The 24257-nt window shown below is 56.5% G+C and overlaps 1 protein-coding gene across 5 annotated transcripts in view; it reads left to right on the top strand.

Moving 5' to 3' along the window:
• LOC146763926 (uncharacterized) overlaps positions 1–21940 on the top strand; it is a 76407-nt gene extending 54467 nt beyond the window's left edge. For all 5 annotated transcript variants that reach the window (XR_014951351.1, XR_014951352.1, XM_085566782.1 and 2 more), the window contains one exon: positions 5080–21940. Coding sequence is in view for 1 of the 5 variants with exons in the window: in XM_085566779.1 (XP_085422905.1) it covers positions 9695–10867 (1173 nt within the window). In the remaining 4 variants the exon portion in view is untranslated. The remainder of the gene's footprint in view (positions 1–5079) is intronic.
• Positions 21941–24257: the final 2317 nt, after the last annotated feature.

The raw sequence follows: 24257 nt of genomic DNA on the forward strand, positions 1-24257 counted from the left end.
GCTGCGGTGCCAGCCGGGCACCCCGAGCCCGGCCGTGCCCTGGGCGTGGCTCAGGGCGGATTTTGGGAATTTTGGGAATTTTGGGACGGCCCCGCTGCCTGGCAGAGGCGTGGCCACGCCCCGTCCCCGCTGACATCTGAGTAATGTGCATTTCGGCGGCGTGACAAGCTCATTATGGAGCATAATTGCGACGCAATCTCCTGGTAAACACTGGGTTAAACCCCCTGGAAGATGCTTGTTCCTCTCGTTATTAATTAGCACGTGTCCACTCCGCCAGATCCGGAGCCCAAACTTCATTTGTTATGTTCAGCCAAATGCATGAGTAGCTTTGGAGTAATTATTTTCCAACATCATCTAATACCTCTCTGCACATCAATTAAAAATCCTCTTAACAAGGAACTGCATTTTGTTTGAGATCAAATGCCTCGTCCAAAGCTGTATCAATCATGTAGAGCTAATTAGTGGGTCTGCTTTATATCATTTGTTTTACTTTATTATTCTATTATACACTTCCTAATGAAACCAATTGAACGATTTTGAAATCTTTGTTCAATTAATTGAAGGCTTAAAGGCCAGCTCCCTTTTTTTTTTTTTTTTTTTTCTTTGGGGCTTTAAAAAGCGCGGACACGCGGGGAAAGAAAATTCCCTGCATGTTCTCCATCTATTTCTTCTCTGGGGTTTTAAGGTTTCGCCACCGTTTCGATGTCACTCGAAGCCACCTCGTGGCTCAGCAGCCCCTGGAGCTCCTCAGGGTGCTGGGAAGGGCTCAGAGCTCCTCAGGGTGCTGGGAAGGGCTCAGAGCTCCTCAGGGTGCTGGGAAGGGCTCAGAGCTCCTCAGGGTGCTGGGAAGGGCTCAGAGCTCCTCAAGGAACTGGGAAGGGCTCAGAGCTCCTCAGGGTGCTGGGAAGGGCTCAGAGCTCCTCAAGGAGCTGGGAAGGGCTCAGAGCTCCTCAGGGTGCTGGGAAGGGCTCAGAGCTCCTCAAGGACCAGGAGGGGCTTGGAGGACCCAGGGACAGGAGCAGGGTGGAACCAGCAGGAACCTCCTCACAGAAAATGGAACTCAGCAGCTGGAAGTGCCCGGGGAGGGTTGGAGCTCGCCAGCATTCCCGGGGCATTCAGCGTGGCATCGATGCCCCCGAGAGCCCCTGGCAGAGGAGCAGGAGCTCCGTGTGCAGCCAGGTTGCCCGAGCAGCCCCTTTTGCAAGGCACCATGAACGCTTCTCAGCTAAATCAAACTGACAAAGCAGCAGATGCTGAGGGGCTGGCAGCAAATGGACCACGTTTCCTTTTTCATACGGAGAAGGAGGGGTAAAAATAAGAATTGACTTTCGCATGCCGGCACATTGCTCGGGAGGAAATCAAGGGATATTATAGAAGCATTGGAGCAGAGGGAATTCAGATTTTGACCTCTCTCGAAATCCGGGGTCCCTCGGTGACCCCCCTGCCTCGGGGGGTCTCGCTCAGGAGGGAAAAGGCAGCGGAGGAGCAGCAGGATGTGACCTCTGCCTCCTCATTTTCCCCCAAAACGTGGGGACGAGGGGACAGCCCTGTCTCCTCACGGGGGTTTTAGGGACAGCAGCTTGAAGAACCCGGAGAAAGGGTTCCCTCTCCCTGGCCACGCAACCTGGGATCCTCTCCTTCCCCTCGGCCATCTGGAAATTCATTTGGAGCAAAGTGTAAAGGGAGAACATTTTCGTGCTCGAACCCTGTCCCGTTATTTAATTGAGTCCTACAAAGAGCAGGGAGCACGGAGTCAGATGCTGGAGAGAGCTCGAGAGGCAGCGAGGACATTGTTCTGCTCCTCTGAAAAGCCAATTATTTTCCTTCAAGTCCTTTAGTTTCAGGGGTTGCTGCAGTAGTTGCAGGGATAAAAGTGGGAGCCTTTCATCTGGAGGATTCGAGTGCCAGTCCTCCAGGCAGACCAAAGCCACACGGAGTGGGTTGGCTTCTTTTCCTCCTTAATGCATTATTCTGGAATTGGGATTATTAAACATTACTGAATGGAGAATTTACATTTGAAGCATTGACGGCTGATTAATTTTTTTTTTTTTTTAACAAGGAAAAAAAAAAAATCACTCATCATCAAAAATATAAATGAAACCTTTTAAGGGAATCTCCAAGGAAAAACACAGTGGTTGCTGTTTTCCCTGACTCTGGGGCTCCTTTCTGGAATTCTGCATTAAGGGGGAATTTCCGTTGAGTTGCCAAATAAAATCCAGACTTCAGTCCATGAAATCAGGAAGCTGGGGGGTGTGTCCCACGAATCTCTCCCAGCAGGTGCCAAGGAGCTCCTGCACATCTGCAATTGCCCATCTCCTTGGCAGTGTCCAGCGCTGACCTGGAACGGGGCTCCAGCCTCGGGCACATCTGTACCCAGCAGTGCCCATCAGTGCCCATCTGTACCCATCCATACCCTTTAATACCCATCCCTACCCATCCATACCCATCTGTACCCATCCATACCCATCCAAATCCATCCATACCCATCAGTGCCCATCAGTACCCATCTGTACCCATCCATACCCTTTAATACCCATCCCTACCCATCCATAGCTATCCATACCCATCCATACCCTTTAATACCCATCCCTACCCATCCATAGCTATCCATACCCATCCATACCCATCCAAATCCATCCATACCCATCCATGTCCATCTGTACCCATCAGTGCCCATCTGTACCCATCCGTACCCATCTGTACCCATCCGTACCCATCCAAATCCATCCATACCCATCCCTACCCATGCACACTGCCAGGCAAACTTCACAACAGCACTAGGGATGACTACACAAATGCAGACAGCAGCCAGACTGGGCGAGGTGGTTTATGAAGCAGTCATGTCCCAGCTGGGCTTTGCTGTTCCGTTGTGCCCGTTGCCCTGGGATGGCAGCGGTGGGCACAGGGCGTTCCTGGGCTTTGCTGTTCCATTCCCTTGTGCCCGTTGCCCCGGGATGGCAGCAGCGGGCACAGGGCGTTCCTGGGTTTCACTGTTCCATTCCCTTGTGCCCGTTGCCCTGGGATGGCAGCGGCGGGCACAGGGCGTTCCTGGGCTTTGCTGTTCCATTCCCTTGTGCCCGTTGCCCCAGGATGGCAGCAGCGGGCACAGGGCGTTCCTGGGTTTCACTGTTCCATTCCCTTGTGCCCGTTGCCCTGGGATGGCAGCAGCGGGCACAGGAACAGCTTCACCTGAGGGATTGAAGGCACATTTGGGCGATTAGGGGCTTAGCCCTAAACCCGGCTCACATTCCAAACTCCTAATTTCCCCAAAATCTCCACATTACCCGGTCAGAATCTTACGGCGCCCAGCAGATTTCCCCAGACCGTTAATCCCACAGTTCATCCCTGCCTGGGCTTTTTTAGAGGGAAAATGCATTTACTGGGAAATGTAATCCTAATTTAATCCTGGCTGGAAGATCCCCACGTGCTGCTGGCACAGCCGTGGGGTCAGGAGGGAAATTCCCTCTGTGTTCTCCGGGCCAGGGCAGTGACCCACAGAAAGGGAACTGCAGGGACACGGGGATTTTCCCCCAGGGCATTCCCCGTGGGGTGGGTCCTGCTGGGAACTGGAAGGTGAGTGGGAAATTTGGATATCTCCACCAAGAAGAGCCTCGGAGACAGCCTCGAGTCATTTAATCACCCACTTGCCTTGGTGCCAAAGTGAACATCCTCAGGTTTAGGTGGTGCTGCTGGGTTTGGGTGAGCTCAGGTTTAGGTGGTGATCAGATTCTGGGTTTGGGTGAGCTCAGGTTTAGGTGGTGCTGCAGGGTTTGGGTGAGCTCAGGTTTAGGTGGTGCTCAGATTCTGGGTTTGGGAGGTAAATAGGAACACAAGCAGGGAATTGCCACCCCAAAAAGCAGTGGAGGAGGAAGGCAGAGGTCTCGGCCTCCGGCGGGATTTTGGGACTTTGCGGGATTAGCGGGATGGATCACCTCACTTCCCCCGAAGATTCGGCTCCGCTGCGATTTGTGCCTGCTAAGCCGCTCGAATGACCAGCAATCCTTTTTTATTAACGGCCTAAAAATAGCAGCTGCAGCCAGCCTTCCATAAAGCAGCAGTGCCATGTGCCAGCCGTGCCCCCTGAGAGCCTCTGCAGCTCGGGGAGGAGCGAGGGCAGGTGGGCTTCAGCTGCTGCCAACCTCCCGGGGGCTTGCCCGGCACGGTTCGGGCTGGGCGACTGCGGGCACACAGATATCCCTGCCCAGTTCCACCCTCAGCTGCCCCTCTGGGTGTAGCGGTGCCCACTCGCCACACCAAAGCTGCTGCCCTTCTCCCAGGAGCTCTGAGGATGCAGCCTGGCATCCCTGCTGCTCCGGAGGCAGCTCTGGTTCCTTGGCATCCCCGCTGCTCCAGAGGCAGCTCTGGTTCCTTGGCATCTCCACTGCTCCAGAGGCAGCTCTGGTTCCTTGGAGTCCGTGGCAGGGATTCCTCAAGGAGCACCTGAGCACCTCCTGCTCCCCAGGAGCTCTGAAATAAAACAGGGGGATGGACAAAGGAGGGAATTGTGTCCCTTCCTGAGAAACCCACACAGGTTAACACAGGGGGAGAGGTTCCAGCTCCGGGAGAATCCTTCCCCAGCGAGCTCGGAGCATCTGAAGCAGCTCAGAAGGTTGAAGGTCCTGCAACCCAGCCCTTGACAGCTTCTCCCTAGTCTCTGCTGCTCCCTGCAATTCCCAGGGCCCAATTAGCAACGCAATCATGAGAGAAGGAACGGGAGCCCTTCTCCAAGCTGTCAAGTGCATTTTGCTGCGTGATTAATTGGCAGAGCTCCGGCCCAAGCCCGGGGTCCTGCTAAAGGCCATGCCCTTGACTTGCACCTGCCACTGATTGCAGAAAATGGATGTCTTCAACTTCTCCCTTCTCTTTCCGCCCGGGTTTTGGTTTTTTTTTTTTTTGGTGCAGCTGTTAAACTGCTTTAAGGAAATCGTATTTATCTCGACCAGAAACTTGAACTTCTTCTCTAATCTCAGGAGGCTGAAACGAATGTAATTCTCTGCCTCAGCCTGACTTATGGAAGCAATATTTTAGGATCTTTAGGAAAGCTGTGATCATTGGACATGATTTCTGTTCCTTTTCTAGGAGCTGGGATGTGCCTGAGCTTTCCGGCCTCCACGAGGTGCTGGAGCAGGATCTGCAAAGGGTGAGTGCAGCAGAACGGGGGAAACCCCAAAACAAATTGTGATTTTTGCCTGTTGCATCCGGTGCAGGAGTGAAGGAAAAAGAAATTTTTACCCTCGGCATGTTGAATTTTGTGGCAGAGCCCAAAAGGGGCAAATGCAGTGGCAGGTAGCTCCAGGTCATTTGGTGTTGCAGGGATTCACTAATGGGGACAAACGTGGGGCAGTGGCAGCGAGGCAAAGCCCTCAGAGCTGCTCAGGGAAGGATTGTCTCCTCTGGAGAGAAGCCTTTGGAGCCTGGGACGGGGGCTGGATGCGCTGCCAGGTGAGGAGCGAGCAGGGAGCACCCATGGGCCCCAATCCTGCACACGCCTCCAAGCAAGGCAGGCAGCATCTGCTGCTCTCACTGCAGGTGTTTTATGTCCCTGTCATTAATTGGAGAGGACATTATGTCATCGTACGTCAGCGGGGAAAGTTGGTTCAAGTGCCACTTCTCTCCGGGGTTGTCATTAATCAGCTCCCCGTCAGCGGGAGTGTGACACTTTGGAATGGTTTCCTGCTCCTTTCCAGAAGCTTTGGAGTTAGGCAGTGTGTAAATCTCACACTCACACACACACACACGGTGGTCACGGGGCTCTGGGTTTGGGCACACCTCGCCCGGAACGCTGCCGGGGACGGCCGTGCCAGCCGGGCACCGCAGCGGGCAATGCCCGATCCCGGGAGGGGAAACACACGTGGGAAACAGCCTGAACTGATGGAGAATTGTGACTCAAGCAAATTGAGTGTGACAGAGAAAAAGAAAAAAAAAAAAAAAAAAGGCAAGTCTTGACTGGATTTGCTTCCCGGGAATGACACGAAGTCAAGTATCTTATTAAGTTCAAGAGAATTACATTTTCCATGCTCCAGCGAGAGACACGGGCCCTTTGGAAAATCATAATGAACGGCTTTCTGCCGCCCTCATTTACATACCTTTGATAAATGGCTGTAACCAGATTAGGGAGATAAAATAACCAGTCTATTAATTACAATGATTATTATTTAATAGAAAATGGGATTCCGGGCGCTGCGGCTGGGAAGAGGGAGGCTTAGCAATGCATTATATGGATGTGGTGGTTTATCTTTAGGAGTAAGATAAGTGTCCGGCTCTTCTGCAAGCCAAAGAATATGTTCATTACCTGGGCAAGATTTATAAGTATAATTGAGTGTAATATTTGAAAACTCTTTGCTTTATTTGGTGGACAAGGCAGGGCTGCTGCTTGAATTAAGCTGGTTAAATGCCTTCACGAAGTTATCAAGCAGAGGCCCATTTGTAAGGGAATTACTGCCTAATTGGCAAAGTTTGGGACAAGGAGCTCGGGGGGCATCTCCTGGCTCTGGAAGCTGGGTCAGGCCAAGCTTTCCCAGAGGAGTTTGTCCGGAGCACGGCCGGTGCCCCGTGCCCCGTGCCCCGGCCTGGCTGCCGGTGGCAGCGGCAATGAAAGATGAATGGTGCCATCTGTGCCCGCACATGGCGCGGCGGCAGGGGAGGCGAAATGCTAAGTAGAGCACGAGACGTGGCTGGCAGAGTCGCCTATGCGTGAAATGAGCCCTCCTCGCCGTGCCCGGCGGCCGCTGCCATCGCCGGGATGCCCCCGGGATCTGCCGGCTCCGGGCCGGGCCGTGCCACCGTCCCGCAGTCCTGTCTGGGTGTGCCACGTCTGGGTGTGCCATGTCTGGGTGTGCCACGTCTGGGTGTGCCATGTCTGGGTGTGCCGTGTCCCACAGCCCTGTCTGGCTGTGCCATGTCACTGTCCCACAGTCCTGTCTGGCTGTGCCACGTCTGGGTGTGCCATGTCTGGGTGTGCCGTGTCCCACCGCCCTGTCTGTCTGTGCCATGTCCCACAGCCCTGTCTGGCTGTGCCATGTCCCACCGCCCTGTCTGTCTGTGCCATGTCCCACAGCCCTGTCTGGCTGTGCCATGTCCCACCGCCCTGTCTGGGTGTCTGTGCCACGTCCCCTGTCCCACAGCCACAGGTCAGGGAGGCAGCCTGGCCCTCTTCCCCCCCTCAAACACCTCACACACAACTTTTCAAGCCCAGACATTCCTGCAGGGATTGCTCCAGAGATCGGGAGTAGTGGTGGTTAATAATAAACCAGGCAGCAGGGAAAGAACAGATTGCAGTGGGAATTACTGTCTTTCCCGAGCTCGGAGGGGTGGCTCTGGGGGGGCTTTTTTTGGGTTCATCACTGTTGTTTTTAGCTGAGAGATCCCAGCTGGGCCTGAGAATTCGTGTGTGTGTGTGTGGGGAGCTGTTTTCCTCCCTGTCTGCATCCACCGGGATGCTTCAGCAGAGAGCAGCACTTCCCCTGCCACAGCCACGCACAGAAATCCTGGGAGAGGAGCTGTGGACGTGTTCAGCTTCCCACCAAAAAGTGACCCCAGCGGGGACAGGCCCTGGCACATCAGCTGAGCACCCCAAAAACACGAGGGGCAAACTTGGGGCATGGGCTCAGCATGGGAACAGCATGGGAACAGCATGGGAACAGCATGCCTTAAACAGGGAAAGGGAGGAAGGATCATTCCCATTTCCTTGCTAAAGTGAAGGGGGAAAAAAATAGGAAAACCAGGTGCTTTAAAATTTTCCAAGGTGCAAACTAAATGACAAAACGCAGGAGCATTTCATTGTTTGAGTTTGGAATAAAAGACAGATAATTAGGAAATTGGGAGTCTATTAATTTCCCAAATTTACTCAGGCACGAAGCACTGAGCTCTGGTGATATTTGCTTACCTCGTCGTTATGCAAAAATATATTAGCTAATTATTTTGACTAATGCAATTAAGATATGCATATTTAGCATAAACTCCACAATAGAAACGTTCCAGTCAGCAGTTGCCGGGTTGCACTCGTGGGCAGCGGAGAGGGAAAAGGCAAACAGGGATCTCGCTCCTGCTCTGCCACCCGAGGTGCCACAGAGGCTGTGCCAGCGCTGCCAAACCCCTGCCAGGCACACTGAGGACACTCATGGAATGTTTTCAGCTGGCTCTGGGCACCCTGTGCCAGCAATTCCATCCCCAGATCCCCCCTGGCAGTGGGAGCCAGTCCCTGTGTTCCCTCTCCTCTCTTCTCCTCTCCTCTCCTCGCTTTTCCTTCCCTCTTCCCGCAGAGACCCGGAGGCAAATCCAGGGATTTGGCAGTGCCTGGCACTCCTGTGTGAACCAGATGTGACCTCTGGGATTCGGGGAGGCTCTCCCAGCTCGCCGCATGGGGAGAGGAAGGAGCAGCAGGAAACGTTGGGAATGTTTGGGTGGCTCCCCACGCCGCAGCCCCGGCTCTGCCCGGCGCTGGCTGCGCTGCCAGCGGAGCCGCTTTGGCTAATTCCTACCGAGCCATGTGGGCTGTCAAATGGCTTCTGCTGTATTTTGTTGCCCTTTCAAATATTTCTCCGAGAGTGGGATGTACCATCTGCTGGCCAATCTGGCTGCGTTCTGCAACAGCGCCGCTCCCAGCGCCGCACCCATGGGTGCCCGGCACCCTCCAGCAGCAGCCGGCGGGAGCACTGGCACTGCCACCCCGGCGCAGGGCGGGCACGGCTTTGTTTCCCTGCTCTGCAGCTCTTGCCTCGCTCTTTCTGGATGTCTTCTCCCATCCTGCATTCCCAGCTGCTGCTGACTCCACACTGCCCTTGCCAGCGATGCCAGCCAGGTTAGAGCAGGGGGATTAGACTTTGCTGATGGGTGCCCAGAAATCCTCCTGCTGGCAATAATTCCCTGAGGATTGCTCTGGGCTTTGGCAGCCCCAAGCAGGGGAAAGCACCGCTATCGACACCGGGAAAGAATCTCCGAGTAGCAGGCTACACCTGGGAGTAGGGCGTGTGTAACACCCACACACGGCAGGCACCCACAGGGCACCTCGAGGTTCCGTCCCAACGGTGCCACCGCAGCTTTGCTCCCTTCTCACCCCAAAATCTGCTCCTGATCAGAGGCGTCAAACTCAACAGGTTTGACTCTGCTCATCTCTTGCGTAGAAAATTCCTGATTTTTCAGGTCTCCTTTGTCCTCCCAGACAACGTTAAGGTGCAGTTTCACACCTTGGGAATGCGCTTGGGTGCAGGAAGAGTTGAAAGGGATCAGGACTTGCAGGTGCTCCAAAACTCCAGGCACAAAGAGTAGATCTAAGAACGGGAATTGCCAGCCCCTCCTTGACTGGATTTTCATCTTCTCTGCATTTCGGGAAGTTTTGAGCCCTGGTGATAGAACATTGAAAAGCAAGGGGGGGCTGGTAAGACCGAGGTGTGCCCAGGATCTGCTCCTGGGTGCCGAGATGCCAACGCACCCCAGCTTGCCACTCAGGGTCACCCCTCCACGGGCAGTGATTTTATCTCCCCCTCCCAGCGCTTGGCTTTTATTCCTTATTATTTCAGAGACGCTTAACAAGTGCAATGGGAGCAGCTTGGGGGGCAGATTACTCCCGGCAATGCAAATCCCATTAGGATCCACCGAGAAGCTGCGGGTAAACTTAATCGGGAATTACACCCTCTAAATACCCGCGGAGGAGAGAGTGGACTTTGCAAAGCCAAGCCGTTAATCTTCTTAGGTAATGAGGGGAAAAGCAGCCGAGATGGTGTTGAAGCTCTCCGAGGGGCTGCGGGGGGGAAAAGCCCCCGGCCAATCCTCGGTTTATCCCAGTTCTCCTGGATATTTGGGGATCCTGGGGGGCACAGCAGTGGATCCTGGGGGGCACAGCAGGGAGATCCTGGGGGGCACAGCAGCAGATCCTGGGGGGCACAGCAGGAGGATCCTGGGGGGCACAGCAGGGAGATCCTGGGGGGCACAGCAGCGGATCCTGGGGGGCACAGCAGCGGATCCTGGGGGGCACAGCAGCAGATCCTGGGGGGCACAGCAGGGAGATCCTGGGGGGCACAGCAGTGGAGATCCTGGGGGGCACAGCAGTGGATCCTGGGGGGCACAGCAGTGGAGATCCTGGGGGGCACAGCAGTGGATCCTGGGGGGCACAGCAGGGGGATCCTGGGGGGCACAGCAGGAGGATACTGGGGGGCACAGCAGGAGGATACTGGGGGGCACAGCAGGGAGATCCTGGGGGGCACAGCAGGGAGATCCTGGGGGGCACAGCAGCAGATCCTGGGGGGCACAGCAGGAGGATACTGGGGGGCACAGCAGGGAGATCCTGGGGGGCACAGCAGCAGATCCTGGGGGGCACAGCAGCGGATCCTGGGGGGCACAGCAGGAGGATCCTGGGGGGCACAGCAGCGGATCCTGGGGGGCACAGCAGTGGATCCTGGGGGCACAGCAGCAGATCCTGGGGGGCACAGCAGCAGATCCTGGGGGCACAGCAGCAGATCCTGGGGGGCACAGCAGCAGATCCTGGGGGGCACAGCAGCGGATCCTGGGGGGCACAGCAGCAGATCCTGGGGGGCCCAGCAGCAGATCCTGGGGGCACAGCAGCAGATCCTGGGGGGCACAGCAGCGGATCCTGGGGGGCACAGCAGCAGATCCTGGGGGGCACAGCAGGAGGATCCTGGGGGGCACAGCAGGAGGATACTGGGGGGCACAGCAGCAGATCCTGGGGGGCACAGCAGGAGGATACTGGGGGGCACAGCAGGCAGATCCTGGGGGGCACAGCGGGCAGATAGGATCCTGCCTTCGATCGTTACCAAATCATCTCGTGATTAAGGGACAGTTATTAAGGTCACCATTGCCCTGGCATGGCCCGGGCTGCAGACAGCTGCACCCTCTCCATGGTGAACGGTGAGGAAAAGGCAAAGAAAGGCAAAGCAAACTTCAGCTGTGCCTTGCTGGGAAAGGACACGGCTTCGAGCGCCGATTCCTTTTCTTTGGGAATATCCCGGCGCCCGTTTCCGAGGGAAGAGGTCTGCCTTGTGTCTGGGCTGAGCACGCGAGGATCCTGCTGCAAGCACGGCCCCGGCAAACCAGGGGCCCGGCGGGAACATCCCACATGTGGGACACACGTGTGGCACACGCATGCACGCACGCACGCACACGGGAAGGGCTCAGCTGCAGAGCAGCCTCAGCCCTGGGAGGAGCCGGGCTCAGCCATGGCACGGCTTGGGCACAGCGGGAGAGAACGGGCTCAGCCATGGCATGGCAGTGCCCAGCACCGGGCACAGCGGGAGGAGCCGGGCTCAGCCATGGCACGGCTCGGGCACAGCGGGAGGAGCCGGGCTCAGCCATGGCACGGCTCGGGCACAGCGGGAGAGAACGGGCTCAGCCATGGCATGGCAGTGCCCAGCGCCGGGCACAGCGGGAGAGAACGGGCTCAGCCATGGCACGGCTCGGGCACAGCGGGAGAGAACGGGCTCAGCCATGGCACGGCTGTGCCCAGCGCCGGGCACAGCGGGAGAGAACGGGCTCAGCCATGGCATGGCAGTGCCCAGCGCCGGGCACAGCGGGAGAGAACGGGAGAAGCCAGAGGAGTTTGGGGTTTGGGAGACCCGTTTTCATTAGGGCTTCCATTGCAATTTTGCCTAATTAGTCTCCAATAATTAATGCTGCGAGCGCCACGGAGATGGAATCAGACAAAATGCTGGTGAGGAAGCCCCATGGAAGCCATCCGTCTTTGGATAGTAATGATAATGTTCTTTTTTATTATTAAAGATCCCATTAGAAAGAATTTATGATTTTTCCCCTTTGCGAGGGAAATCATCAACATTCCGTTGGCTGCTCCCGGTTTTGGTGCGGAGCAGCCGCGGATCCGTAATTAGGCACAGTTAAAAAGAGATTTTGCCTCAATGGCTTTTGGGGAACATTACGTCCAAATTACAGCCCCGCCGATTTATTTCCAGGGAAAATACGCTCCCAATAAATAACCACAACCCACTCGGCCTGCACAAACGCTGGATCCGGGAGAAGGCAGGCGGGGAAGGATTTGGAGATCATTCCCGTGCTGGGAAATTTTGTTTCCGGAGCCATTTCATGGAAATTTTCCAGTCTTTGCTTGTTGGGAGTTGATGAATTCCAACGGCGCTCGCCTCGAGTGGAAAGATCCGAGTTTTGCGCCGTGGCGGGAGCCTTTTCCGTCCTCCATCAAATGGAATTGGTGATTTGCATGCACCTTTGGAGTCAAAATCCAAACATTTGCCCTGGCTTGGCCCTCGTTTAATTAAAATGATGAGAACGCGCGATAGGCTTTTGGTCTGAGGCAAAAAAGGATGCACGGCGCTGAAATTTGGAACAAACGTTACAAAAAAAAATTGCGAAAGGCATGGTTGGAAGTGATAAGAAATGCCAAGACTATGTATTACATGGGATCACGGGATGAAAATAGAAAATATCCTTAAAAAAAAAAAAAATCCCGGCGTGCTGTGAAACCGTTGTAGGAAGGGCTGGATTGGATTAACGGCTTTATGGATAATGTCCCTGCAGCCAGCCCTGCCCAGGCTCGTCCCTCAGCTGAGGGGCCAGACAGGGAAAAAACGGGAATTTTCCCTTGGATACGGGCTGGAAGAACGGGTGGGTTCTTATTTGCATTTGCGAGCACAGATGCATTCCTTTAATTGGGAGTTTAATGCATTTGAAATGAGTCGGGATGCAAGTTCTGGAAGGAAAACAACTCATTCCTAGGGAACGCCATCCATTTCGGGAGCCGAGGGTTCCCTCCCTGCCATTCCCACCCCTCTGGCTCCAGGGATTGGGGGAGTCGATATTTCAGGTAAACTGAGGGGTGGAGTGTTCAAGGAACACGTTTTCTCCCCTGAATAAGAACCTTTCTTTTAAAAACTGTCATTTCCGATGGCTGTTCAAAGAGCTGATTGAAATCCAGGGTTTTTTCCCCAAGACCAAATCAGCACTTGAGCAGCTGAGCTATTTTTAGCCCCAGAGCTCCTCACTTTTAAGTTGTCTGTTTGATAGTAAAATAAAGAAAAAAGGACACGGTTTCGGAGTCTGGGCTCTGCGGAATGGGAATGGGAATGGGATGGGATGGGAATGGGATGGGAATGGCAATGGCAGTGGCAGTGGCAGTGGCAGTGGCAATGGGATAGGAATGGGAATTGGAATTGGAATTGGAATTGGAATTGGAATTGGAATTGGAATGGAAGGGGCCAAGCAGCAAAATGGCAGAGGATTTGGGAAGGGGAGGGGAGGAAGGAGGACATGCAAAGGGGCTGAGCTGGACTGGGAACTGAAGCTGGGGGGCTTTGTGGGCCTGTCAGCATCCCTGCAGCGTGTGAAGGAAGAGGGTGCTGTAAGAAACTTGCATTTTCACTCGAGCTGCAGCAATGGTGCCAGGAGACGTCTCCCGGTTCCATCCGTCCCTCCGGCCCTGGGCGGCCGGGCACACACTGGGCACCTTCCCCGCTGCCGGGCACCGGGGCACGGGCACCGGGCCGTTCCAGCCCCGGCGCTGCCCGAGCTGCTGCCGTTTGTTCCCGGTTCTGCCGAGGGTCTGCCCGCCCGCGGACGCTGCCGTGCCAGCCCTGCGCTTGCCTGGCATTCTGGGGGCGTGGGACGGGCACTGCCAGCGCGGGAGCCAGACTCGGCCTCTCCGCTGGATTCCCATGGGGCCACTCCAAGGGGGCATTAACACCTCCCCAAACATTGCTGGGAACATTCCAAGGGGACAGGAGCATCACCCCAAACATTGCTGGGAACATTCCAAGGGGGCATTAACATGTCCCCAAGCATTGCTGGGAACATTCCAAGGGGACAGGAGCATCACCCCAAACATTGCTGGGAACATTCCAAGGGGGCATTAACATGTCCCCAAGCATTGCTGGGAACATTCCAAGGGGGCATTAACACGTCCCCAAGCATTGCTGGGAACATTCCAAGGGGGCAGGAGCATCACCCCAAGCATTGCTGGGAACATTCCAAGGGGGCAGGAGCATCACCCCAAGCATTGCTGGGAACATTCCAAAGGGACAGGAGCATCACCCCAAACATTGCTGGGAACATTCCAAAGGGACAGGAGCATCACCCCAGACATTGCTGGGAACATTCCAAAGGGACAGGAGCATCACCCCAGACATTGCTGGGAACATTCCAAGGGGACAGGAGCATCACCCCAGACATTGCTGGGAACATTCCAAGGGGACAGGAGCATCACCCCAAACATTGCTGGGAACATTCCAAAGGGACAGGAGCATCACCCCAGACATTGCTGGGAACATTCCAAGGGGACAGGAGCATCACCCCAGACATTGCTGGGAACATTCCAAGGGGACAGGAGCATCACCCCAAGCATTGCTGGGAACATTCCAAAGGGACAGGAGCATCACCCCAGACATTGCTGGGAACATTCCAAGGGGACAGGAGCATCACCCCAAACATTGCTGGGAACATTCCAAAGGGGCAGGAGCATCACCCCAGACATTGCTGGGAACATTCCAAAGGGGCAGGAGCATCACCCCAAGCATTGCTGGGAACATTCCAAAGGGGCAGGAGCATCACCCCAGACATTGCTGGGAACATTCCAAGGGGGCAGGAGCATCACCCCAAACATTGCTGGGAACATTCCAAGGGGGCAGGAGCATCACGATCCCAGGGTCACCCCATCAGCCCTGCAGCCACCAGGGCAGGCCTGGCAAGGAGCAGCACCATTTGTGAGTGATATTTGAAATCTTAACCCAAGAACAAAAACCGTCAGGCAATAACATCCTGTTTTCCATACACAGCAGTGGGGAAAAGGCTGCTCCTCATTCCTCGAGCAAATATTTTTTCCATCAGCGCATGGAAAGCGTTTCTCGCACATCTCAAAGCTTCCCAGCACGTTGTTCTGGGAATTGAACACAACCTGCCACAGCCAGCCCTGAGGGACAGCTGGGCTGGTGGCCTTCAGCTGGGGACTTCAGGTGCCACCTGGGGAGGGAATTTTCACTGGCAGGGTGTGAGACCTTGGCGCAGGGGGCACAGAGCAGCTGGGGCTGCTCCTGGGCCTCTGGCAGTGCCTGAGGCTGGGCTGGCTGGGGATGGCACAGCCCAGGACAGCGGCGGTGTCGCTGCCATGGGGAGGTGGCACTGCCATGGGGAGGTGGCACTGCCATGGGGAGGTGGCACAGCCCAGGACAAGGGCAGTGTCACTGCCATGGGGAGGCGGCACTGCCATGGGAAGGTGGCACTGCCATGGGGAGGTGGCACTGCCATGGGAAGGTGGCACTGCCCAGGACAAGGCAGTGTCACTGCCATGGGAGGTGGCACTGCCATGGGAAGGTTTCTCTGCCATGGGGAGGTGGCACAGCCCAGGACAGCGGCGGTGTCGCTGCCATGGGGAGGTGTCGCTGCCATGGGGAGGTGGCACTGCCATGGGGAGGTGTCGCTGCCATGGGGAGGTGGCACAGCCCAGGACAAGGCAGTGTCGCTGCCATGGGGAGGTGGCACTGCCATGGGGAGGTGGCACTGCCATGGAGAGGCGGCACAGCCCAGGACAAGGCAGTGTCGCTGCCATGGGGAGGTGTCGCTGCCATGGGGAGGCGGCACTGCCATGGGGAGGTGGCACTGCCATGGGGAGGTGTCGCTGCCATGGGGAGGTGGCACAGCCCAGGACAAGGGCAGTGTCGCTGCCATGGGGAGGTGGCACAGCCCAGGGCAAGGCAGTGTCGCTGCCATGGGGAGGTGGCACTGCCATGGGGAGGTGGCACTGCCATGGAGAGGCGGCACAGCCCAGGACAAGGGCAGTGGCGCTGCCATGGGGAGGTGGCACTGCCATGGGGAGGTGTCGCTGCCATGGGGAGGTGGCACAGCCCAGGACAAGGCAGTGTCGCTGCCATGTGTCCCTGTCCCTTCCATCTTTCCCTGTCCTTGTCCCTTTCCCGCCCGCAGGCGGCGCTGGCGCACGCGCCGGCCACAAGGTGGCGCTGTCACGTCTCGCGCTCCCCTCACGGAGAGGCGGGAAACGGCCGGGCCCTCACGGGACCCGGTTATTCCCTCACGGGACCCGGTTATTCCCTCACGGGACCCGGTTATTCCCTCACGGGACCCGGTTATTCCCTCACGGGATCCATTTTTCCCTCACAGGACCCGTTTTCCCTCACAGGACCCATTTTTCCCTCACGGGACCCATTTTTCCCTCACGGGACCCATTTTTCCCTCACGGGACCCGGTTTCCCCTCACGGGATCCATTTTCCCGTCACAGGACCCGTTTTCCCTCACAGGACCCATTTTTCCCTCACGGGACCCATTTTTCCCTCACGGGACCCGGTTATTCCCTCACGGGACCCGGTTATTCCCTCACAGGACCCATTTTTCCCTCACTGGACCCATTTTTCCATCACTGGACCCGTTTTCCCCTCACGGGACCCATTTTTCCCTCACTGGACCCGTTTTCCCCTCACGGGTCCAATTTTTCCCTCACAGGACCCATTTTTCCCTCACAGGACCCATTTTTCCCTCACTGGACCCATTTTTCCCTCACGGGACCCGGTTATTCCCTCACAGGACCCATTTTTCCCTCACGGGACCCATTTTTCCCTCACGGGACCCGGTTTATTCCATCACAGGACCCATTTTCCCCTCACGGGACCCGGTTTATTCCCTCACTGGACCCGTTTTCCCTCACTGGACCCGTTTCCCCTCACGGGACCCGTTTTCCCTCACGGGACCCGTTTCCCCTCACGGGACCCGGTTTATTCCCTCACAGGACCCATTTTTCCCTCATGGGACCCATTTTTCCCTCACGGGACCCGGTTATTCCCTCACGGGATCCATTTTTCCCTCACAGGACCCGTTTTCCCTCACAGGACCCATTTTTCCCTCACGGGACCCGGTTATTCCCTCACGGGATCCATTTTCCCCTCACGGGACCCGGTTTATTCCCTCACTGGACCCGTTTTCCCTCACTGGACCCGTTTTCCCTCACTGGACCCGTTTCCCCTCACTGGACCCGTTTCCCCTCACGGGACCCGGTTTATTCCCTCACTGGACCCGTTTCCCCTCACGGGACCCGGTTTCCCCGCGGTTCCCCCCGGAGCCAGGCGCGGCGCGGGACGGCGGCGCCCCGGGATCAGTGCCACCCCTGTGCCTTCAGAGCCCAGGTAAGCGCGCCGTGCCCAGGACGCTGCCAGCGACGGGCAGGCACGGCTGCTGCGGGCACGCCGTGGCCAAACCCCCCTGCAGCCCCCTGCAAGGGGTGCCCGGCCTCGCTGGGACTGGAGCGAAATACATGACAGATGGCTTCAAAAACCAAAAAGGCAATTTATCAAAGGGGAAGGGTTTGGAACATGTCCTTTGAAATCCCAACTCGTTTAGCATTTTTAGCAGCTGAAATAATTTTTGGAGCATCTGATGAGAGCTCTGAGTGCTTCCTTCCCTCCTCTCCCTCGCCAAGCCATCCGTTCGAGGGCTGCCACTGGCACAGCAAGTTCCCTGCTTTGTTGCCATTGGAGTTTTTCATTGCAATGAGGGGATGAGCTGCGCTGTGTCCCTTTGAAATCTTCTGTGGCTTTGCAGAGGGCGGAAGAACCGTACTCTGCGATTCTTCAAGCAGAACTTACATGGGAATGTGCCTCGTGTGCTTCCCTTCCTCCCTCACTCTGTCCTGATCTTCCGTTCTCCCTCCACCAAAACGATGGGAATTAACCATTGCCATTAGCCATAGCAAGTACCAGATCACTGGGAAAATTAGCTGAGGGGTGAAGGAAGCACCTTTTTTTCGCAGCAGCTGCTGGACCGTCCTGGTGATTTGAAACTGCTCCAAAACATTGCAGCTCCCCCAGGGCACGTGGGTGACGGGGAGTTCATTGGTGTGTGGCCCCCAGACAGCTGCCATGAGAGCAGATCCGGCTCACGGAGAGGTTTTCCAGCCTCCCCGCGTAACCCGGCCACGGGCAGGGACGATTTCAGCCTGGGCCCATGGGCAGCTGCGGGGCAGAGCCCAGCTCCCCCGCTGGGAACCTCTGGGGATGCTGCACACCTCTCAGAAAAGAGGATAACGAGGCCCTGGAGGAGATTAAAGTTCGCTCCTTCTGCTGTGAATCTGGAGGACAAACAGCCTCTGATCCCGCTCCAAAAGGGAGATCCAGGGCCTTTAAGTCTCCTAAGCCGCGTTCGTTTGGGCTCGGCCGGGAGCTGCAGCTCCTGCTGATGCCAGGCTGGGGGCCGGGGGCTCTGTGCCAGGCTGGGTGGGGGGCACATCCCCCAAATCCGGGCTCTCCCCTGGGCTCGGGGCAGCGAGGCCGTGCACTTGGTTAAGTGGCATTGTCGAGCCAGAGCTGTGCTTAGAATCCTGTGTCATGCCTAGAAAAACCTAACAGTGTCTTGGACTGGGACTTGTTTGCTTCTTTCATCGCGAGTCAAATCCTGGGTTTCCTAGGATGGAGCTGTGAAATAAAGCTGGTTTGTTTTAAGGACACTCAGGGAAGTGTGGGGGTGACTTTGGGAGCTAAATCTTTGTGCATTTTGGGGAGGGGGGGGTGACCGAGGTGTGACATCCCCCAGTGAGGGGCGTGAGGTTCTGCTTCAAAGCTTCCCCTTCCCAGGATTTCCATTAGAAATAGCCCAATCCTCAGTCCCCTCCCAGACTCCCGAGATGCAGTAAGCGTCACCCAACCCACCCTGCCTGTCGCAGGGACCCAGCGGGCTGGACGAGAGCAGCTTTCCTCTGCAGAGTGGAGCTCGCGGTGCCAAAGCCGGAGGTGCTGCCAGGTGTGTGGGCACGGGGCTGCCAAACGAGCACGGGAAGGGGACGAACCGGCGGCGCTGAGGCGTGCCTAACGCAATTACACATCTCCCTCCTCGCCGCAGCAGCCGCCGAAGCGGCGCTAATGCCGCGCCGATACCTGCGGGGAGAGCCGGGCAGCAGCTGCCGGGACAGCGAGCGGCCAGCGCAGGTTCTGGAGCAGCGCTTCCCCAGATCCCCTCTGCCAGCCCCTCGCTGGCACCGGGGGCTGTGGCTGCTGCTGGAGGGCGTTCCTCCCTCCTTTCCAAAGTACCCCTGGACACTCCTGACCTGGAGTGATCCGGGAATGTCCCGCTGCTGGCTGGGACAGTGTCACCCTGCCAGTGCACCTTTCATTCCAAGAGCCTTGAAGCGCTTCAGCAGCACGTTGCAGTGCTTTCATAACCTGGCTTTTATTTACACCTCATTCCTGGCTTTGGGACCTTCCCTGGAATAATCAGGATGACTCCGGGGTTATCCCAGCACGTGCAGACCCTGTCCCGTGGCTGCTCGCACTTCTGGGTTTGTGTGTTTGTGTCAGTGAGGGAAAACAAGCAGAAAAGTCAAATATTTGTACATGTCCACCTAAAGGCGGCTTTCCCAAGGGCGCTGCCATATCACACTCCAGGAGGTGATTTTGGAAAGCGCAGGAGGTGTTTGGGAGTCTTTGAGCCCCGAAAATAGTCAGTCATCCACATTTAAAAATGGATTTATCAGGTATGGCGCAAGCTCCCCCAGGATGCACTGCTTCCGTGCCTGGGAGGATTTTCCAAAGGGTTCTCAGTGCCTGGACTTGTTCCCAATTGAATCCCGTTTTTCTACAGGAGTGCCTCTAATTCCTGGGAAGGCTGGGCAGGGTTGGAACTTGGAGTATTTTAGCCTGGCTTAGGTGCTGCTGCCTGCTCTGGGTGAGCAGCAGCTCGAAGCAAATGATGGTGTGTGGCTATAAGGTGATAAGGTGTGTCTATATGGTTATAGCTAATGTTACAGATAGGAGATAATGATGCAGAATAGAATTCTGCAGCAATCCTGAGGGAACACTTGCCCTGCTCCTGGCTCCCCGGGGCAGATCCCATGGGATCCAGGGCTGGGCTCCCTGGGAAGGAGTCCTCCCTTCGTGCTGTGCACAGCAGACCCCACGCGTTCCCCCAGCCCCGACATTCCCCCTCCAGTAATGATTCCTATTAAAGCAGCCGCGCCGCTGCCGGATAATGCGCGCGGGATAAAGGAGGCATTTAAAGGATGGAAAACTAATTGCTTTAGGAATCACATTTGAAAAACGCAGCGTCTTCCTGGAGCAGTGGGAGCGCAGAGCCTCCGCCTTCTAATGAGCTGCCTCCAAAGGAGGCGGATGTGTCATATTTGTCGGGATGAGGCTGCGGAGCTGGGAATAGCCATTACCCTGCTTCCCACGAAGCCATGCAGGTGCTGCGGCGGCTCCGGGAGCTGTCCTCCATGGATGTTAGAGGAACTGGGGGACATCTCTCTCCCCATGGCATCACGCTTCTAAATGAGGCTCGTTCGCTGGGGCCAACATCTTTCCCTCCTTACTGCTCCGCAATTCTGCGGAGGGAGCCGGGCTGCCGTGCTCACACGGGGCGACAGGCACGATATCCAGGATTACCTGGGTGTGCCAGCAGCCATGTGGCAGCCACGGGAAGGGAGCTGGGAGGCGCAGCCGTGTGCTGTGGGATCAGTGTACCCAGTACCACACGTAGCCTTGGGAAAACACGGTGGGTGCCCTGGAGATTCACGAGGTGCTGCGGCTTGCTAGGGACCTCGGGATCGTGGTGTGCCACCCGTGCCAGGCAGGGACAGCTCCGCTAGCCCGGGCAGCTCCGAGCCCACGGAGCTGCCTTGGGCACAAGCAGCGGGAAGCGCTCCTGGCACGGGGAGCTCCCTGCAGCTATCCCTGGCCATTCCCTGGCACGGCAGGCAGCGGGTGGGCCCGGGGCCATCCCCGAACCCCACGGCTCTTTGTGCCAGCCCTCCCAGCTCCACGTGTTTACATTCCTTCTGCTTAATATTTCTGCAATCTTCCCTGGCATCATCCGCTCGGGATTTTTCTCCTCCCACTTCACACCTCGGTGGAGCCTTCTGGTCCCGCAGCAGATGCATTGTGAGGCTTCTCCTTCTCCGGCGCCCGCATATGCTCCATTAAAAGTGTTTGTTTCCTTGAGCGGCTCCCGGTTGGGGTGTGACAAAAAAAACCAAAAAAAACCCCTCCAACTTTTTTTGGCCTGGGCTCAGCAGCCCCCTGCTGCAGGCGCGGGGTCCCCGTGTCACCCGCCCGCTCCGTGCCAGCGATTTCCCCGTCCTCGGCGGTGCCACCGCCGTGCCACCGGCACCCAAAGATAGCGGCTGGGCTCCGCATCCCCTGCACGGCAGGAACAGGGTGGGAGGTGCCAACTGGGAGCTCCGAAAGCGGCATCGCGCCCGTTGCCTAGCGATGGCAGCGCGGGCAGGCTGGCATCTCCCGGCGGGAACGCCAGCCCCCGCCTGGCACCGGCAGCGGGCTGCTCCGAGGGGAGAGGGCACGCGGGGGTCAGCGCGCGGGAAACTGAGGCACGGCCGCTGCTGCAAGGACGCTGCAAAAACTGCGCCTGTGTTTTTGATTATTTCTTATATATATATATATCATGCAGACAGAATTCCTGCCTGCATCAACAGCCCCACGCACAGATGTTTATGGAACGGCTGCTGTCCGTAAAATACGCTTTTATTCCTGCTGGAAAAGGCGCTTGGTTACAATTCCTGCAAATGCGGGAATTTCCCAAGGAACAGTGTTCCTCACGCCCCGACGCCTTTGGGAATTCACCTTCCGTGTTCCGCAGCTCTCCCGCTTCCCGTCGCCCGGTTCCCATTCCCTGCGTTCCCTGCTCCAATGTTCCTGGCGTTAGGGAATGAATAATAATTCCTCTAAAAAGTCTTTTCTCCCAGGACAAACAGCCTGGGAGAGGACACCGGTCTCCATGGACAAGCGGAGTCACTCAGTGCGGGGAGAAGAGCTCGGGAAGGGAAAAGGTTTTCCCTTGTGCCGGGAGGAAACGGGAATGGCACCAAATGGCATCGCTCTTCTCCCTCTTCCCACTGCCATTGAGATCTAATAAAGTGAGAAACGCCTCCAGCTGCCCTCCCTTCCCTTTCCGGTGTCCGTGTGAGTTCCTAATGGTGATCTGAAGGAAAAGAAAAAGGAAAAGAAAAAGAAAAAGAAACCACTGAAAGATGAAGGCCGGAGCTGCCCGGGCCTGCAGCGTGGCACGGGCACGCCGGGGCCATTGCCAGGCCTGCAGCGCCGGCGCCGTGCCAGGCCCGGAGCAGAGCCACAAGCCCGGGGGCTGTCCCCATGCCCAGGTAGGTGCAGGGGGGACACGGGCGTGTCCCTGGCACCGCTGAGTGTCCCTGGCACCGCTGAGTGTCCCTGTCCCCGAATGTGTCCCTGTCCAGAGTGTGTCCCTGTCACCCCTGAGTGTCCCTGTCCCGAGTGTGTCCCTGTCCTGAGTGTGTCCCTGTCTCTGAGTGTGTCCCTGAGTGTGTCCCTGTCCCTGTGTCCCTGTCCCTGGGTCCCTGTCCCTGGGTCCCTGTCCCTGGGTCCCTGTCCCCAAGTGTGTCCCTGTCCCGAGTGTGTCCCTGTCCCGAGTGTGTCCCTGTCCTGAGTGTGTCCCTGAGTGTGTCCCTGTCCCCGAGTGTGTCCCTGTCCCTGTGTCCCTGTCCCTGGGTCCCTGTCCCCAAGTGTGTCCCTGTCCTGAGTGTGTCCCTGAGTGTGTCCCTGTCCCGAGTGTGTCCCTGTCCTGAGTGTGTCCCTGAGTGTGTCCCTGTCCCCGAGTGTGTCCCTGTCCCTGTCCCTGGGTCCCTGTCCCCAAGTGTGTCCCTGTCCCTGAGTGTGTCCCTGAGTGTGTCCCTGTCCCGAGTGTGTCCCTGTCCCCGAGTGTCCCTGTCCCTGGGTCCCTGTCCCCAAGTGTGTCCCTGTCCTCAAGTGTGTCCCTTTCCCTGAGTGTGTCCCTGTCCCGAGTGTGTCCCTGTCCCTGTGTCCCTGTCCCTGGGTCCCTGTCCCCAAGTGTGTCCCTGTCCTCAAGTGTGTCCCTTTCCCTGAGTGTGTCCCTTTCCCTGAGTGTGTCCCTGTCCCTGAGTGTGTCCCTGTCCCCGAGTGTGTCCCTGAGTGTGTCCCTGTCCCCAAGTGTGTCCCTGTCCTCAAGTGTGTCCCTTTCCCTGAGTGTGTCCCTGTCCCTGAGTGTGTCCCTGAGTGTGTCCCTGTCCCGAGTGTGTCCCTGTCCCTGGGTCCCTGTCCCCAAGTGTGTCCCTGTCTCTGAGTGTGTCCCTGAGTGTGTCCCTGTCCCCAAGTGTGTCCCTGTCACCTCTGAGTGTCCCTGTCCTGAGTGTGTCCCTGTCCCTGAGTATATCCCTGTCCCCAAGTGTGTCCCTGTCCTGAGTGTGTCCCTGTCCCTGAGTGTGTCCCTGTCCCCGAGTGTCCCTGTCCCTGTGTCCCTGTGCTCGAGTGTGTCCCTGTCCCCAAGTGTGTCCCTGTCCCTGAGTGTGTCCCTGCCCCGAGTGTGTCCCTGTCCTGAGTGTGTCCCTGTCCCCGAGTGTGTCCCTGTCACCTCTGAGTGTGTCCCTGAGTGTGTCCCTGTCCCGAGTGTGTCCCTGACCCAAGTGTCCCTGTCCCTGAGTGTCCCTAAGTGTGTCCCTGAGTGTGTCCCTGTCCCTGAGTGTGTCCCTGTCCCAGTGTCAGCATTCAGGAACACACAGAATCACAGGATACGATTATCTGCAGGTGATTTTATTGAGAGCTCTGGAGTCAGAGTCCAGACCCAAATCTGACCCTGACATGGCTTTTGAGCTGAACCTATTTTATATTCTATCGTTACATAACACACATATTAATTATTAAACTTACATTGTTGTGTTGTATACATTGACATGAGTTTCTCAGGATCTTTATTGGGTCCCTGGCCACAGTTTCTCATTATTATTATTATTCTTACATGTAACTCACATATTAATTATTAAACTTACATTGTTGTGTTGTATACATTGACATGAGTTTCTCAGGATCTTTATTGGGTCCCTGACCACAGTTTCTCATTATTATTATTCTTACATGTAACTCACATAATAATTGTTAAACTTCTATTGTTCTATCATATTCATTGACATGAGTTTCTCATGATCTTTATTGGGTCACTGGCCACAGTTTCTCATGATTATTCTTACGATTAACAGTAATTACATTTAATCACTAAGCAATCACCTCATTAACAGTTATATCAATGACCACGTACCAGCTCCCCGGTGCAGCGCTAGCAAGCGCGAGGTCTCCATGTGGGAGGGGGTTCATTGGTCCAGGGGCTGCGGAGCCGAATTCTCCTTTTAGCCCGGAATGCCCGTGATTGAAAAGCCCTTAACCATCACCCGAGTGTCCCTGTCCCTGTGTCCCTGTCCCTGTGTCCCTGTCCCGAGTGTCCCTGTCCCTGTGTCCTTGTCCCTGTGTCCCTGTCCCCAGTGTCCCTGTCCCCAGTGTCCCTGTCCCCAGTG

Source organism: Lonchura striata, chromosome Z, assembly GCF_050655825.1.
Source record: "Lonchura striata isolate lonStrDom1 chromosome Z, ASM5065582v1, whole genome shotgun sequence".
NCBI lineage: Eukaryota > Metazoa > Chordata > Aves > Passeriformes > Estrildidae > Lonchura > Lonchura striata.